This window comes from Giraffa tippelskirchi, chromosome 1 (assembly GCF_054371585.1).
Source record: "Giraffa tippelskirchi isolate mGirTip1 chromosome 1, T2T-mGirTip1v1.2.pri, whole genome shotgun sequence".
NCBI lineage: Eukaryota > Metazoa > Chordata > Mammalia > Artiodactyla > Giraffidae > Giraffa > Giraffa tippelskirchi.
The window spans coordinates 194,592,207-194,610,764 of NC_137275.1; the positions used below are offsets into that span (position 1 = coordinate 194,592,207).

The following is an 18,558-nucleotide window of genomic DNA, read 5'->3' on the forward strand; positions in this document are numbered from 1 at the left end:
CAGGAGCAGCAGCAGCTTCAGGGTACAAGGAACTAATTAACAAGGTCATGACTGCCCTCTTTTCTTTTCTCTAGGTCTACGCTGTGGTGGTAATTGCATCTGTAGTGGGATTTTGTCTACTGGTAATGCTATTTCTGCTGAGGTTGGCAAGACACTCCAAGTTTGGCATGAAAGGTAAGAAGGGTTGTGTTTATTTTACTACTTATGTGGAATCATTTTTGGCTTATGACTAATGCTAATTACCACTGAAGAAGGAAGCAGCTAGATTTACAATGACTAGGATTGAAGGCTGAGAAAACAGCAACAAAGCTATGATACTACAAATCAAGACAGAGCAAAATCATGTTGATTACTCAGCACTACCCACTTTCAGTGAGGACAATTGTCCCAGAAGACATAGAACTGGTTTCTTGAGTTTTCAAGTGACTAATTATGTCTGAGTTTTGCCTTTACTTCAGAAAGGCAGGCTAGTGCCAGTAGGCAAGTGACAGACACACATATTTTGTTTAAAAAAGGTGCTTTCTGTTGTACATTTGACTTCTAGAGTTTCCGTGGCATGCTTTTTGTGTTGCTGCTATGTTTTCAGATTCTCATCTTTTCAAATTTAAAGTGTTGGGAAGCAAAATAAGAACAGCTATTGGAGGTACATTGAAACATTGTGAATAAGTCACTTTTTATTTTAGTGGAAAAGTTCCTAATGCTCGATTAAAAATTAGGGTTTGTGTTGCCCACAATAGACCATTGGTCTCTTTTAGAAAATTGAAAATTCATTTCGGGGGGATATAAGTAGGCAAGAGTTTTAGTGATTAAAAAGCATTTGCTCTGATATTTAAACCTATGTATTGACTCATGTTATTGGTGAATTCTGCATGGTCTCTTATAAATGCCACTAGCTGGGGAAAGCTGTGACACCACAGTTAGTGGTGTCTTAATTGTGTTGGGGAGATAGCTGGGTGGGTTTTCTTGATCTACATCACTCGTCACATTTACTGTCATTGTTGCCTGCTTACTTGGAAGTGATGTTTAAGTAGCAGTAGTTTGTCCAGTATATAGTAGGCTCCAGGGTGGATCAGATCCATTTTGATGCTTTCTCCTTTTTCTTTGTGTGTGTGCCTGTGAACAAGATGCCCAAACCTGAAATGAATGAGGAGGAACAGTGGTAAAGTCCTTAAATATAATGGCTAAACCTCCTCCTGACTCCCCCTTTGGCCTCTTGATCCTTGACATTTCTTCTGAAGGAGGAAAGATCTCTCATTCTGCAGTTATGAATAAGGCTTGAGTGGTGGTGATGGTGGAGGGGGCTGTACTACAATGATTTTTTATTAGTCCTGTGATGGTGGTTTGCAAACTTGACTTTGCCTCAGAAACTCCTGGAGGGCTTATGAAAACACAGACTTTCTGGGTTACTCCGAGAGTTTCTGATTTAATAGTTCTGCCGTGGGCCTGAAAATTGGCATTTCTAACAGTTTCCAAGGAATGCTGATGCTGTTTTTCCCAAACATTCTTGGAGAGTCACCTTTCTATGGGATACACATGGGCTCCCAGGTCTCTTTCCAAGAGTGACAAGATGTGGGATAAGCATTGCAAACCAGACCTACCCACGGCTTTGAGGACCTTTCTGTGTCCCTGGATTCAGCTGGTGCCCTGGTCTGGGCTAGGGATTTCCTCTCTGTGTGTCAGCCACCTGCCATGGGATTTGGTTCTCCTCATCTTGATCAGATGCTTCTTTTCCGTAAAAGCACTTGTGGTGAATATCCCCAAGGAGAAGTTTTACTGGACAGAGATTCTAGCTCTGTCACTTTTCTGCCTTGAGGGTAGTGTAGGAAGCTTTCATCTTATGGGATCTTCAGAGAAAGAATATGTCTTAGGTCCTCCTGGGAGCTCAGAAAGGCTTTGGAAACTGTAGGAGCAATACTTGGGAGTCACTCTTCATTTCTACTTTGTGTTAAGAAAATAACAGAAGAATGGTCTGTAAATGTGAACATGCTCTGTAGTGTAGTGATGGAGAAGAATAAAAGGCAGATGCTTTGTTTCACAGAAGATCGTGTTTCATATAGTGACTCCAGCACTAAGACTAAAAATGTATCTTATTTGTATAATTTGGGATGACCACTGTGAAGCACCTACAATTTTTCTGGTATAACCTAAATGTACCTTTAATGATTGGTAAGAAAATGTTTTACTTAACCTTGTCACAGAGCCAATAGATGGCTTTCTTCAAGGAGTGACTACTAGAGCTTATGTTTTACTCCCTTATTTTTAGACGTAAATAAAATTGTTTTTAAAAATTTGTCTCAGAGACTCAGGTTCTTATTTAGAATAGCTTCCTTCTCTACTTTTAACTACATGTCTATCTGTGCCATAGTTTGAACAAATGGGCCTGAGTTGAGGTTCTTGTTTTATGGTCAGATGCTGAGCTGTAACTTGGGGATCTAGAAAAGAAGATGAAGTTCATGTAATGAAACTGCATAAAACGTGGTGTTTAGCAATTAATGTAAGTTTAAAGGACCTCTTGTATAGCACAGGAAACTGTATTCCATTTCTTATCATAACCTACTATGGAAAAGAAGCTGAAAAAGAATATTTATATAGATATAGATATAGATATCCACTTGTATATGGACTTTCGAGGAGTCTCAGTGGGATGCAGGAGACATCGGAGATGCGGGTTTGATCTCTGGGTGGGGAAGATCCTGTGGAGAAGGACGTGGCAACCCAATCCAGTATTCTTGCCTAGAAAAATAAATCCCATGAACAGAGGAGCCTGGCGGGCTACAGTCCATAGGGTTGCAAAGTGTTGGACTAGACTGAAGTGACTGAACATGCATGCACGCATATTGTGTATATATTGTATGTGTGTGTGTGTGTGTGTATTTATTTGCGGTAAACCTGAAAGTATAGCTGTAAATCAACTATACTTCAATAAAAATAAGTTAATGTACTTTAAATGCTACTAGAACTTGAATTACTGTTGAAAAATCATGCATATTAAAAAGGGGAGAATATGTAAAAACATTGTTTTACCCTAAAATAAACAGAAAACACATCACTAGTGGTTTCTGAGTGATAGCAGTAAGAAATGTATGTAGGGTTGGCCAGAACCAATGCTTTGGTTCTTTATGAGAGGCTAATGGCTGATATGCAAATGAGCTGTTCCAAATGGAACTCTTGCCCTCCTAAGCACCTTCGGGGACATTCTACCCCCATTCATATTCCCTTGTCCTAGAGATAGGTTGAGACGGAAGGGTGGCAGCTGGCCCACCCATAGGTATTTCCAGCTTTTCACCCATCCTAGCATTGCACGCTTCAGCCTCCACTGTTTCAGTTCATGGTAGCAGTGTTGAGACTGTAAATTACAGTGTAATACTATTGATTTGATGGGTCCAGGGTAACCCAAACCAGAAGTCTCTTAAAATCACATTGCAGCTGCATGCAGGACAACTCAAGCTTTATAGGTCAACCCTAGAACCCAAATATCTGAATGGCATTGCTTTCCATGGAAAGATGATCCTTAAATTCCAAAGGGGGAGGTTAAACCTAGATCTTAGAATACAGCAGTGCTGTGTTCTTTTCAGGTAGGTCTATATGACTGCAAGACTGTAAGCTTCGTAGGGTTTTTAAAAAATCTGTTCTGTCAATTCATGGTAACTGAATCCTGATAGTGTAATCTAGAATACAGAGGCCGGGCTGTGAGTTCCAGAGTTCCTAATGATCTTGTTCATCATTACTTACCCAGTGCTGAGGCCAAAGTTGACAGTTGATTAATTTTAACTGGTAGAATGAATGACCACAGAGAATTTTCGACTCCATCCACATTAGTCTGGTAATTGGAAAACAGTAAACATTTGGAGACCAACTGGTATATAAATGGGCTTCCCTGGTGACTCAGCTGGCAAAGAATCTGCCTGCAACATTGGAGACCTGGGTTTGATCCTTGGGCTGGGAAGATCCCCTGGAGAAAGGAAAGGCTACCCATTGTTGTATTCTGTCCTGGAGAATTCCATGGACTGTATAGTTCATGGGGTCGCAAACAGTCTGACACAACTGAGCGACTTTCACTTGTACGTGAATGGTTAAAGAAAGATCTTGGAGTTTTTCTAAGCTTCTATACTTAAAAAAATTATTCCAGTTAAGTAATGGCCATAGACAGGAAGTCATTTTGTCCAGGTTTTGTCTTAGATATATAGGTTTTCACATACAGTTTTAAAGCATCACTGTTGTTGAAGTTTGGAGAGTTCACTTTGGTTTTCCATTTTGCACATGAGCATCTTCAATTTCTGCCTGTCTGCCTCTTGAATGTACAGCCTCAGAATATGTGTCTTTGTCCAGCTTTGAGGCTGGCAGAAGCGCCAGATGGTGGCTCCCATCTTGGCGTTAGCCTAGAAATTATGTTTAATTATCGCTTAATATGCTTTAAACCTCTTGTTGGCATGCCTAATAGGCTACCAGCCCTGTTTCAATAAAAATGTCAAGGGGTAGAATTTACCCTAGTCCATTTCTCTATGCTTCTTTCTGTGTCTTGATACCATGCTTTTCGTTTTTGGTTGAGTATCTAGTTACTGTAATTCCAGAGTCCTGAATAAAGCTCCTCTGTTAGTGCTTGGCCCTCTTTATAGGGATTAGTCATATGTGTGCTTAATATAGATGCATGAACTGTATAACACATCTATCTAAATCTATGCTTATATCAATACCCCATAGGTAAGTACATAATTTGATCCCTTTTCTTTGAAGACTGCTTATGATTTGTTTTAATTTTCACTGAAGTAGGGCTCAAGGCCCTTTCCAGAGCAGCTCTACTGCCAAAGGAACAGGCAACCCGGCTTTTGAATTCTCTCATTTTTATTGTAACCAAGTCTTGTATTTAGTTCTCACATTGCTTCCTGGCTCCCTTTCTTTGTTGAAAATGTAGAAGTGCACATAAAGGGGAAATGGAAGCATCTAGGGGCATGAGGGCTGCCAAGTCTTCTAAGAGTGCTCCACTTTGGGAGCCCTGCCTGATGGCATTGATGGGTACAGGGTCGGAAAAAAAATAAGGGAGCCAGAAGGGCAGAGTGGGGTTGGCAGCCATCACACTGGTGAAGAACAGTGGTGGCCATCAGCTTTCTGTTAGTTGTGTTTCCTGATGGAACTCCACATAAGATATTATTCCCTCAATACAGAGGCATCATTTGTCCTTCTGGAGTAAGTATCAAAGTGACTTGAAGAGATCTCTCAGGAGGAACTAGAATAGGAAGCCTTTTCTCTTATTTAGGTTTGACGGCCTACAGATCTCCTCTACAGGCCCCTCTGCTTACACATAAACCACCCAGATGCCTTCTGATAGTTCCAATTCAGTTGACCGAAAAACTATACTGCCTGAGAACACAGCGCCAGGTTTAACCCCAGATTCAAGGCCCCTAGTTTAAGTTTCTCCTCTTATATAAATGGTCTTCTAAATGTCTTTCAAGAGCAACCAAAATTTCAGTTCTTTAAAAATATTCATAAACACAGTGGGGCCAAAGCTAAAGAGGTTAAAGGTTAAAGCCTTTTATATAAGCTGAAAACAATTCTGGAAAATTTAGGAAGTTGAGTTTAACAGATATTTGGATCAAGTTTTAAAAGAGGGAAAAATGTGACTGAAAGCCAGAAACACAGTTATATAGAAACATCTGTAAGGACAAACTGTTTTCCATATGACCCTTCCCCCCACACACTATTTTTTTTTAAGACAGTAACATGTGAATGCATTCTTGTTTTTCAAAATTTCAAGCATATTAGAGATACACAGATATATAGAACTCACCTTCCTCTCCCACTGCCATTTCCACTCCTAATGATAACCTCCTTTAACCATTCCCAGTGCATGTATTGTTTCAATAATAAAATACATGGCTTACTCATTATGTAGATACTTTAATATAGTCATTTATGGTTGCATAAAGAAATCATAACACAAATTTGTTCTACATCTTTTTAAAAATACCAATTTAACTTATAGATCTTTATGAATCAGTTTCTAGGCATCTACTGCATTCTGTTCCTAGTATTTCTGAGGACTCTAGCATCAGGCTACCTGGGTCTGAATTCTGGCTCTCCTCATTTCAAGTGTGTGACTTTGAGCAAATTTCTCCTCCTCTCATCCTCAGGATTTCCATCTATACTAGGGCAATAATTGTACCCATCTCAGGGGGGTTTTGTAAGACAAACTGAGTTCATGTATGTGGAGCATTTTGAAATGTTACTGGCATTTAATAATTACTATAGTGACTACACAGCAACAATACAAATATTTACTGTAACTTTGTTATTATCATTATTATTTTAAATGAATTGGGAAATGTAAAAAGATTTACATTTTTACCCAGTCTGTAGAAAAGTAACTAACATCTTACTTATAAAAATAGATATTTGGAAATGGATTGCTGAGAGAAGAGGTTTGTAATTTTATATGTTGATTTTAAATGTTAATAGACTACCTTGCAGAAATGCTTTATTAATTTTTACTCCCACCAATAGTAGATGAAGACATCATTTCGTTTACGCTCTCACCCATATCAGATATTATCAAGCTTTTATATTTTTGTCAATTCACTTAAAATACTGTTCTGATTAATAATAAGGTTAAGCATCTTTATCAAGTGGAGAATAGAAAGAAATGTTTATTTGTTGATTTACCTTCTAAATTGTATCTATTACTCTTTTGTTGGCTATATATATTGCTCACATTTTCTTCTATTCTTTTGACTTTTAAAATAGTAGCTTTTGGCAAACATTTCATTTTTTTGTAGAAGCAAATCTGTCCATGTTTTCCATATAAGTTTTGCATTTTGCTGAGGAAATCATCCCCTCCCTGAGACTATAAACATACTTTTTGAGATTTCTTTCACTAATTTTACTTTGTATGTATGTTTTTTAACTTGACCTTTAATCTCTTTGAAATTCTTTTTTATTTTTAAGTTGATGTGAAGTACTCTGTCTTTTTCAGACATAGATTCAATAAAGATGTTTGTGAGATATTTTTAGAGAGAGACCAACAATATTATTTTAACTTTCTGGAATCAGAAAGTCATTAATAAAAAGAAATTTTGAAGAGCTTAGTGAGTTTTTTTTTAAACTAAGTAATAAACTTTGTTGGTTCTCCTATTTTATTCTCACCCAAGAGTATCAGAAAATATAGTTGTTTTTTTTTTTAAACTTCCCTCCCCAGCTTCAGTAGAGTTTAGCATTCTCTTAGTAGAGAACTAAATTTGTCAATAACAATCAAATCCTTGGAAATTTCATAAAAGATGTTCGATTGCAAGAGTTATTGAGCAATTCGACGAACTGAAAATTTGTCAAAAGAGCCCAAGTGTGCCTTTCTTGTCTGTTGGAGATATTATATAAAGCTTTACCCTTATGTTCATGAGGTGAAGATCTACTATCTGAAGTCTCTTACTTCTGGTAGGGTCACCATTTGGCTTTTGTCTACATGAGGGTGGAACATGCTTTTTCTTTGCAGCATATTGAAAATGGGCCCAGAACTTTCAGGAATGGCTCCATCAGGCAAGGCAGGAAGCAGAAGATGTAGCGTTTTTCCCATTAGCTTTTCAAGTGCACTGACCTCAAACATTTAAAATTCCCTGTCATACGTAGACATCCCATAAGCCCAGTGCGATTCAGGGAGAACTCAGGTATGCCTGTTATGTAGAGTGCAGCTGTATTGTTTAGGGACTTCCCATGCTATGAGTCTTGAGAAAAGATAGAGTCCTTTAAGAAATTGGATTTTGTATTTAAACGTCAGGAGCACTTGCTATCCTCTCTTTGGTCCTCCATAAATCCTGTGGTGAACTCACTTTGACCTTACACAGATCATCATGCGCTGAAAAAAGGCTTCCAAAATTGGAAAATCTGCTACTTTTCTTCTTGTTTTCATCCTTTGTTTCTCTTTTTTTTCAACCTCTCATTTTTCTCCCTGCCATTTTGTCCTTCCACATCTCTGTGCTTCCTAATTTAGCATTCTTCCCTCCCTATTTTGATTTTCTTCCTCCTCATTCCTAGCATCTGATTTTGGTGGACCAGCTTTTCAGAATTTGTGAAGAAGACAGATAATAACTTGGCTTAAGTTCTAACATATGCTCTGGTTTTATCCTACTTTATTTTGGGCAAGAATACTGAATGACTCGGGGTGTAAATTTAGCTCTAAATCAGTGGAACTGTCACGTGGTAACTCAGAAGACAGCCTGTTTGAATACTGCACATCCTTCATGTTTGTAAGTTGTTAACTCTTAAGTCTTCAAACCTAAGACTATATGGAAATATTGGAAGCTTATGAATCAGACAAGTTTGGGTTCAGATTTCATGTCTCCCACCTGCCTGGTGGTTCAGAGGGTAAAAGCGTCTGCCTGCAATGTGGGACACCTGGGTTCGATCCCTGGGTCGGGAAGATCCCCTGGAGAAGGAAATGACAACCAGCTCCAGTACTCTTGCCTGGAAAATCCCATGGACGCAGAAGCCTCATAGGCTACAGTCCATGGAGTCGCAAAGAGTCGGACACATCTGAGCAACTTCACTTTCACTTTTCACCTGCTAACCATAATTTGGGGCAAAATTTTAAACTCTGTAAATCTTAGATTCCTCTTTGGTAGAGGGAATAATATCCATCTCTTAATTGATTACAAGAATTAAATCAGTGCTTAGTTTCATGCCTGGCTCACTGAATGAATTCTATAAGAGATAGTTATTGTTGAGATTTATGTTTTAGTAATATATAACTGGGCTTTCCTGATGGCTCAGTGGTAAAGAATCTGCCTGCAATGGGAGAGATACGGTTTTGATCCCTGGGTTGAGAAGATCCCCTGGAGGAGAAAATGTCAACCCACTCCAGTATTCTTGCCTGGAAAATCCATGGACAGAGGAGCCTGGTGGACTACAGTTCACGGGGTTGCAAAAAGTAGGACACGACTGAGCACGCACACACACATTTATGCAATATATAACTCAGGAAAAGAATACTGGGAGAGTCCTGTCTGAATATATTCTAAATCAGGATTGCAGAAAAATGTCTCAAATGCATACATGTATATTTAAGGTTTATTAGTTGAATTGGTAGAAAAAATTGTAATTTTAATGTGTCCATGTTTTATGGGTATGCATTACGAATGTAAAGTTGCTGAATCATATGCTTATTTTAAGCCTTTCTGTCCTTTAAGATACTGTGTACAAATTATTGCAAACTCCTAAGTTTATCGTCGGAGAAGGCAATGGCACCCCACTCCAGTACTCTTGCCTGGAAAATCCCACGGACGGAGGAGCCTGGTAGGCTACAGTCCATGGGGTCACTAAGAGTCGGACACGACTGAGCGACTTCACTTTCACTTTTCCCTTTCATGCACTGGAGAAGGAAATGGCAACCCACTCCAGTATTCTTGCCTGGAGAATCCCAGGGACGGCGGAGCCTGGTAGGCTGCCGTCTATGGGGTCGCACAGAATCGGACACGACTGAAGCGACTTAGCAGCAGCAGCAGCAAGTTTATCGTCCTTTGAGCAATTCATTTATTTAAATTGTTTTGGAGTTTATAAGAAATCTATTTCATGTATTGATTGATTTGGTATGTAGTCTTTCCTAGTTTCTTTTGGGAGGAGTATTTACTGTAGGGAAGGAGTAGAAAGAGCAGGCAGGGATGGGATGGGAAAGGGAGCCCCTCTTTCTGCAGTAACCATCAGCTTATGTCTAGAAATATGAGCTCATGGAGGCTCCTGTTATGATATGCTTCCCGTTTGTGTGGGGGATTACAAATAATTTCTTTTAACAAAAACGGGCTTTAGTTTTTGATGACTCTTGTATGGATCATCCTTATGTAGAAGCAATGCTAACTCTTTTATATAAAATAAAAATTTAAAAACTTCCCCCCTAAAAAAACTAGATGAAAAGAGGGATTTTGGAGAAAATAAATTTTTCCTTATGCAATTGTCACTCATATTAATATAATCACAGACTAAGATGTTGCTTTCCCAGAGAAGCCAAGGCTTGGGCAGGCAAATGGCCGTGGAAGATCTTTGTTTTTATCAAGACATCAGCAGAAATAGAATAGCATGGGCTTCTTCTGTGATCACCTAGGAGCTTTAGTGGTCTAAAGACAAGAAAGAATGAGAGAGAGAGAGAGAGATCCATTCTCACTCACCAGGTCTTCAGTAAGAGATTAATATCCTGAGTTGAAGGCAGAGGCGTCATCTCGGCCAGTAGATGGAAGGAAGGGGACTCAAGTTTAGGGTGGGAGTGGAGTGGGAGGGGAGAATGCTGGGAATGAGATCATGTTTCTGTTTGCACTCATGGTTGTCAACTTTAGTAGTTCTGGCAAGACTTAAGCAGAGTCAACCACCCAACTGAGCCTTTCCCATACCTGTAAAAGAAGATTGTGTAAAGACCAGAATTAAGAGTGTGGGATCAAAGGACATCTCTGGGTTTCCTCTAGCTTTAGTATCTACAATCCTGTTACAAAACCATTCAAAACCATCACACACTCACTAGAAGAGTCTGCCATGCACTTCTGGTGATGTCCTTTATTATTTTGGTGTGTAATGTTGCAGTCTTTTTTCTCCACTGTGAAACCATGATCTATTATTAACATAGGAAATACTGTGTCTATATGGTCAATACTAAAAAATCCTGAGTATATTTTCAGCTTATAGTCATCTCAAGAAAATATTGCCTCTCAGTTATAAACAGAAGTTATTTCTTATCTAACTGACATTCCCAGTAAGTCTGTTTCCTATTAATTTGCATGTAGCATATATCCTAGCAGGGGTACCTTTGACATCCCAGCTCCAAAAAAGAGAGGCAGCTCTGCCTAGCTCTCTGTTTCTGCAATCGTGTGGGCTTCTCAGGAAGCAGACCAACAGCTGATCTTCTTCCCAACTCTTTTGAGTCAGACTTCATAGCATAGCTTTTTTATTTGATTTGAAATAAATCTTGATTTATTCATATTGGAAAGCCACATGCATTCCATAGGCCATAAATAATTTCTGTGTTGTATTCCATGTAGCTGTGAGTGTAGACAACTGCAAGGTGATTTCAGATGTGTATTTATATGCATAATGTATTCCTCACATTATGTCTTGGTCTCCTGTGAGGCTACGACAAGGGTGGAGGAATATTAAAATGTCTAGTACAGGATGGTGGATGGGGCAGGTACTTATTTCGGGCACAGAGTGTAAAATATTTGAGTTTATTTCTCATAGTTCAATTAAATATCTATTCTTTGCTCTTTTTGCACTACGCAGTGGAAACTTAAGCTCTTACCATTCTGGGTAATCTCATATAATTATGGGCAACCACAGAGATTTAGTGTTTTTCCCCTCCAGTCTGATCTCTCCTTCTTGCCTTCATTTCCTCAAGGGTAGCATGTGCTTTGGAGAAGGAAATGGCAACCCACTCCAGTATTCTTGCCTGGAGAATCCCGGGGACGGGGGAGCCTGGTGGGCTGCCGTCTATGGGGTTGCGCAGAGTCGGACATGACTGAAGCGACTTAGCAGTAGCAGCATATGCTTAGGGATGCTGAGGTGCCACTGTATAGGAGGGGGAGTTCTGTGGTCACTGGTGGTCATTTCTCCATGTTGGTGGCTGCCGTGTTGGTTGGTGTCCTTGGCTACCAGGTGGTACAGGTCTCAGTTGTATGTTTGTGTTCCTAAGCAGGGTCCCCTGCCTTCACACTCCTCTCTGCAAGGGTGTCCTTGAAGATCTGGGGACTCAGGAAACTCTAGGAGACTTATCTAGACACACGGTGGGCTCCAGTTCCTGCCATCATAGGCTTGAGATTGTCTTGACTTCTTGGCCACCTTTTCAGGTCCCTCTAAAAAGGGGGTCTTTTTTTGTTGAATCTCCAAACTTGACTAGAGGCTCTCTGGTTCCCCAGCTGCCATGCTTGGCTAGGGGGCGGATTACATGCTTTCTCCTTCCTGCACCTAAGTTGCTTATCTCCTGTGAAATGTTTTTGGGAAGAAGACCATCACAGAGGTGCTGTGTTCACAGTGTATCACAGTTAGAAGCCCATACTGTCAGGTTGATACACTATTTCTGTAAGTTGGACTGCTTTTGAAAAAGGGCGATCATCAGATCCTTTCTCTGTAAACATAAGTTTACCTTTGCAATTAGTAGGTAATTTGTAGAGTGATAATTTGACATCTAGCAAATATCTTCTCCCAAATTTCAGTTCTGATGCTTTCTTGCAACAATTATTTAATTTATAAGTGTTGTAAAAGGGTGTTTTTCTGCCTTAATCATTCCTTCTACTAGATTTTGTTTTAAAAAAATGAAAAAAAGAGCATTCTGATCTTGACCAATAATTCTACTTTTTAATTTTAGTTTTATCTGGATCCTGGGTAATCCTTCCTTGAGCCCATGGAGGTTTGGTATCCAGATGCCCACACTAGGGAGGGTCATGAGGTTACAGAAAAGACTTATCGTCACAGTATTACTGTGTCTAAAATATTATTTTATTTTGTAAGATATTTACTTTGTGCTCCTCAAAGTCACTGAGCATTATGCAAATTCTTCTGTTTTTCCTTTTCGCTATGATTAAACATTAAGTAGGTGTAATAAACCTAATCGCTTTAGATTCTCTCCTGCACCTTTTTGGTTGTTGGTAGAATCAAAGACAATGAGAACTGCCAGTGAGTTTAGGAATCATCCCAAGTCCTTACTACAGAGATGAGAACATTGGCTCCCAGAGAGCTTAAGTGACTTGCCTAAGGTTACACAGCTGGTTTGTGGCAGATATAGGGCTGGGAGCCAGGCCTTACGATTCCAGCTTTAATGTTTTATGCTACAAAACTAAGAAATATCATAAGAATAAACAAATTCTATTTCCACACCAAATTTGCTGCTTTTTATGTATTGCAACTGGTATGCATTACCATTGGATGATACCATGTTTCCCAAAGCTGGGGGCATATATACTCAGTGGTAACAAAACTGGTTTAAGGGATATTTTGGAATAACACCTTTAATTTTGATAGTTTTATATTTATTTTAATATTAATTAGGAACAATAAGCCTGGTACATCATACCCTTGGTTTCCTGGAAATATTATTTAGGATAAGGCTTAAGTCTTAAAAATATGCAGTAAAGAAAAATATTAACTAAATCATTTTGATTTCAGTTTAAAAAATGATTATCTGAGTAGGACTATTCCAAGGCTCTGAAAATGTAATATTAAACAAAATTTCTGCCTCATGGTGCTTAAACTCTAAGTGGGAGAGACAGAAAATTCATTGTTGCTCGAGATCAAGATCCACCCTTTCCCCAGTCTCCAACATTCATACATGTATACACACCCAGATACACATTCAGCACACACTCGGAAATGATAGTCTAAAGTTTCTAGTAGTCAGCATTCCCCAGCGTTACACACTCATAAGATTCTGTGATTGCTCGTTTTCACAAGGCCATGGCCACTTGAGACCAGAAAAGGGTAGGACCAAGGCTTTGAGTTATGCCTTGAGTTATCTTATAATTTTTCTCATCTTCACTGATTCCTTTTATGCAGGCCTGTTCACTCCAAGGGCTTGCTGTTGTTGCTCAGTCATTAAGTCATGTCCCACTCTTTGTGACCCCATTAACTACAGCATGCCAGGCTTCCCTGTCCTTCACTATCTCCCAGAGTTTGCTCAAACTCACGTCCGTTGAGTCAGTGATGCTATCCAACCATCTCATCCTGTCACTCCTTTCTCCTCCTGCCCTCAGTCTTTTCCAGCATCAGGATCCTTTCCAGTGAGTTGGCTCTTTGCATCAGGTGGCCAAAGTACTGGAACTTCAGCTTCCAGTGAATATTCAGGAATAATTTCTTTTAGGATTGACTGATTTGATCTCCCTGCAGTCCAAGGGACTCTCAAGAGTCTTCTCTAGAACCATAATTCAAAAGCATCAGTTCTTTGGCTCTCAGCCTTCTTTATAGTCCAACTCTCACATCAGTACATGACTACTGGAAAAACTACAGCTTTAATTTTACAGACCTTTGTCAGCAAAGTGATGTCTCTGCTTTTTAATATGCTGTCTAGGTTTGTCATAGCTTTTCTTCCAAGGAACAAGTGTCTTTTAATTTCATGGCTACGGTCACTGTCTGCAGTGATTTTGGAGCCCAAGAAAATAAAATCTCCCACTGTTTCCATTTTTTCCCCATCTGTTTGCCATGAAATGATGGGACCAGATGGCGTTATTTTAGTTTTTGAGTGTTGAGTTTCAAGCCAGCTTTTTCACTCTCATCTTTCACCTTCATCAAGAGAATCTTTAGGTCCTCTTCACTTTCTGCCATTGGAGTGGTATCATCTGCTTATCTGAGGCTGTTGATGTTTCTTTTGGCAATCTTGATTCCAGCTTGTGCTTCATCCAGCCTGGCATTTCACATGTTGTACTCTGCATATAAATTAAATAATCAAGGCAACAATATGCATCCTTGATGTACTCCTTTCCCAATTTTGAACCAGTCTGTTTTTCCATGTCTGGTTATAACTGTTGCTTCTTGACTTGCATAGAGGTTTCTCAGAAGACAAGTAAGGTGGTTTGGTATTCCCATCTCTTTAAGAATTTTCCACAGTTTGTTGTGATCCACACAGTCAAAGGCTTTCATATAGTCAGTGAAGCAGAAGTTGTTTTTCTGGAATTTTTTTGGTTTCTTTATGATGGAGTGAATGTTGGCAATTTGATCTCTGGTTCCTCTGCCTTTTCTAAACCCAGCTTGTAAATCTGGAAGTTCTTGATTCACATACTGCTAAAGCCTAGCTTGAAGGATTCTGACCATTACCTTGTTAACACGTGAAATGAGCCCAATTGTGCGGTAGTTTGAACATTCTTTGGTATTGCCCTTCTTTGGGATTGGAATGAAAACTGACCTTTTCCAGTCCTATGGCCACTGCTGTTTTCTAAATTTGCTGACATATTGAGTGCAGCACTTTAACAGCAACATCTTTTAGGATTTGAAATAATTCAGTTGGAATTCCATCCCCTCAAAAAGCCTCCTAAAGTCCACTTGGTTTCATACCCTGGGATGTCTGGTTTTAGATGAGTAAACACATCATCATGGTTATCTGAGGCATTAAGATCTTTTTTTGTTTAGTTCTTCTGTATATTCTTACCACCTCTTCTTAATCTCTTCTGCTTTTGTTAGGTCCTTACTGTTTCTCTCCTTTATCATGCCCATCCTTATATGAAATGTTTCCTTGATATCTCCAATATTCTTGAAGAGATCTCTAATGTTACCCATTCTGTTGTTTCCCTCTATTTCTTGGCATTGTTTACTTAAGAAGGCTCCCTAACTCTCCTTGCTATTTTCTGGTACTCTGCATTCAGTAGGGTGTATCTTTTCCTTTCTCCTTTATCTTTCATTTCTCTTCTTTTCTCAGCTATTTGTAAGGATTCCTCAGGCAACCACTTTGCATTCTTGCATTTCTTTTTCTTTGGGATGGTTTTGGTCACTGCCTCCTGTACAGTGTCATTACATTTCAGTTAATTTCATATCTGATATAATTCAAGTAAATTCTCTCTTTTTGAGATCTCAGTTGCCACTGGGAGCAAAATACCAACTGTTTGAAAACTCAAATGATACGTTTTCACAGTGAGCAAAGACATCATGTAGATTCTTCTGTTTTTTATTATCATGATGGTTAAATATTAAGATATTAAGTGGAACTCATGTTCTCTGCATGATTTTTTTTGTTTGTTTTTTGTCTTGAAACACAAGGCTAGTACTTAAGCTCAGGCTGTATTTTTTTTTGAAGCTGTGCATTTCCACAGAGTAAGAATGCACTTGATTATACTGCTTATTATCCTCCCAACAAATTACTGGTAATACTTTGCCATCATGTGGTGTGGGTTGGTCTTCTTTCTTGAAGCACAAAGGGGTCTGGGTTTGGTATGATGTAATTATTCTATGACCAGATCTCATTAATGTATTTTTTCTGTCTCTATGCTTCACCCTCTTTTTATTCCCTCTTTGGGAAGTATTTGACCATCATCTTTGGGAATCTTCTCTCCTCTCCTTCTTTTCCATCAATCCACTGTCCCTATCCTCTAGCCTGGGTGATCTAGAGTAGAGTCCTCTGCATCCTTTCCCCATGAGATCTGCATTGGGTTCTTGAGTATGTGATTGTCATGTAGATCTTCCTGCTTAGGAAGTTCCCAGTAACATGTATTTATTCTAGCTTATTTTCTCACTTATCACTTAATATGCTAATGGGTTAGCAAATTCAAAGAAACAAACTCCGATATTACCAGCAAACAAACAAACAAAAAAAACATATTTGAAAAGACACATCTACCATGTATGGACTTGCATTATGAGAACCTAAAATGGAAAACAATGGCCACAATTTTGGATAATCCCATTCACTGACACAGATTCTTGGACAGTTTTAATTTGGGTTGGATTTCTTAGTTTTCCTCTGTTCAGTGTCTTATACTACATATCATATTTTTATCAATCCCAACCCCTTTCAATTACAAAACAATGCATGGGAAAGCAGGGAACTGTAATTAGACTTTAAATATGTCAAGAGTTCATTTCAGTTCAGTTCAGTCGCTCAGTCGTGTCCGACTCTTTGCGACCCCATGAATCGCAGCACACCAGGCCTCCCTGTCCATCACCATCTCCCAGAGTCTACCCAAACCCATGTCCATTGAGTCTGTGATGCCATCCAACCATCTCATCCTCTGTCGTCCCCTTCTCCTTCTGCCCCCAATCCTTCCCAGCATCAGGGTCTTTTCCAATGAGTCAACTCTTTGCATGAGGTGGCCAAAGTATTGGAGTTTCAGCTTCAACATCAGTCCTTCCAATGAACACCCAGGACTGATCTCCTTTAGGATGGACTGGTTGGATCTTCTTGGAGTCCAAGGGACTCTCAAGAGTCTTCTCCAACACGATAGTTCAAAAGCATTAATTCTTTGGGACTCAGCTTTCTTTATAGTCCAACTCCCACATCCATACATGACTACTGGAAAATCCATAGCATTGACTAGATGGACCTTTGTTGACAAAGTAATGTCTCTGCTTTTTAATATGCTGTCTAGGTTGGTCATAACTTTCTTTCCAAGGAGTAAGCATCTTTTAATCTCATGGCTGAAATCACTATCTGCAGTGATTTTGGAGCCCCCCCCAAATAAAGTCAGCCGCTGTTTCCACTGTTTCCCATCTATTTTCCATGAAATGATGGGACTGGATGCCATGATCTTAGTTTTCTGAATGTTGAGCTTTAAGCCAACTTTTTCACTCTCCTCTTTCACTTTCATCACGAGGCTCTTCAGTTCTTCTTCACTTTCTGCCAAAAGGGTGGTGTCATCTGCATATCTGAGGTTATTGATATTTCTCCCAACAATCTTGATTCCAGCTTGTGTTATTCCAGTCCAGAGTTTCTCATGATGTACTCTGCCTATAAGTTAAATAAGCAGAGTGACAATATACAGCCTTGACGTACTCCTTTTCCTATTTGGAACCAGTCTGTTGTTCCATGTCCAGTTCTAACTGTTGCTTCCTGACCTGCATACAGGTTTCTCAAGAGGCAAGTCAGGTGGTCTGGTATTCCCATCTCCTTCAGAATTTTCCACTGTTTATTGTGATCCACATAGTCAAAGGCTTTGGCATAGTCAATAAAGCAGAAATATATATTTTTTCTGAAACTCTCTTGCTTTTCGATGATCCATCGGATGTTAGCAATTTGATCTCTGTTTCCTCTGCCTTTTCTAAATCCAGCTTGAACATCTGGAAGTTCACGATTCACATATTGCTGAAGCCTGGTTTGGAGAATTTTGAGCATTACTTTACTAGTGTGTGAGATGAGTGCAATTGCGCAGTAGTTTGAGCATTCTTTGGCATTGCATTTCTTTGGATTTGGAATGAAAACTGACATTTTCCAGTCCTGTGGCCACTAATGAGTTTTCCAAATTTGTTGACATATTGAGTGCAGCATTTTCACAGCATCATCTTTTAGGATTTGAAATAACTCAACTAGAATTCCATCACCTCCACTAGCTTTGTTCATAGTGATACTTCCTAAGGCCCACTTGACTTCACATTCCAGGATGTCTGGCTCTAGGTGAGTATGAGTGATCACACGATCGTGATTATCTGGATTGTGAAGATCTTTTTTGTACAGTTCTTCTGTGTATTCTTGCCACCTCTTCTTAATATCTTCTGCTTCTGTTAGGTCCATACCCTTTATGCCAAGAGTGGGGAACAACAAGTCTAAGTAGCTTCATCCTTTTGTTTTAGCACCAACTTTATCAAATGTTTCACCTTGAGATGATGGTTCATTGCAAATATTTGTAACAATAGTAAAACTTGAGAATTTTGTTTGAAGAAAACAGTCACTCTTAGGCTTTGTCATCTCCCTTCCTCCCACCCTCCCCACACCCATAGGAGTTTCTCTAAGTATCTTGGGCTCCTGTGATGTTCTGAGAGTCCAAAAGTAGAAATAATCCCTGCTCTTTGGTGGCAATTGTTGTGGTTACTGGCTGTTTATTTATAATTGTAACTTGCTAGGTTTACAAACTGGAGGTGTCCATTAATCACCAGTGTTATCTGTCTTTTGGGCTCCTCATAAATTTTTCA

At 39.3% G+C, this 18,558-nt stretch overlaps 1 protein-coding gene across 19 annotated transcripts in view; it reads left to right on the plus strand.

The window, feature by feature from the left end:
• NTRK2 (neurotrophic receptor tyrosine kinase 2) overlaps nucleotides 1-18,558 on the plus strand; it is a 386,793-nt gene that overhangs the window by 97,570 nt on the left and 270,665 nt on the right. For all 19 annotated transcript variants that reach the window (XR_014062590.1, XM_081521581.1, XM_081521570.1 and 16 more), the window contains one exon: nucleotides 75-174. Coding sequence is in view for 18 of the 19 variants with exons in the window: in XM_081521581.1 (XP_081377707.1) it covers nucleotides 75-174 (100 nt within the window). In the remaining variant the exon portion in view is untranslated. The remainder of the gene's footprint in view (nucleotides 1-74; nucleotides 175-18,558) is intronic.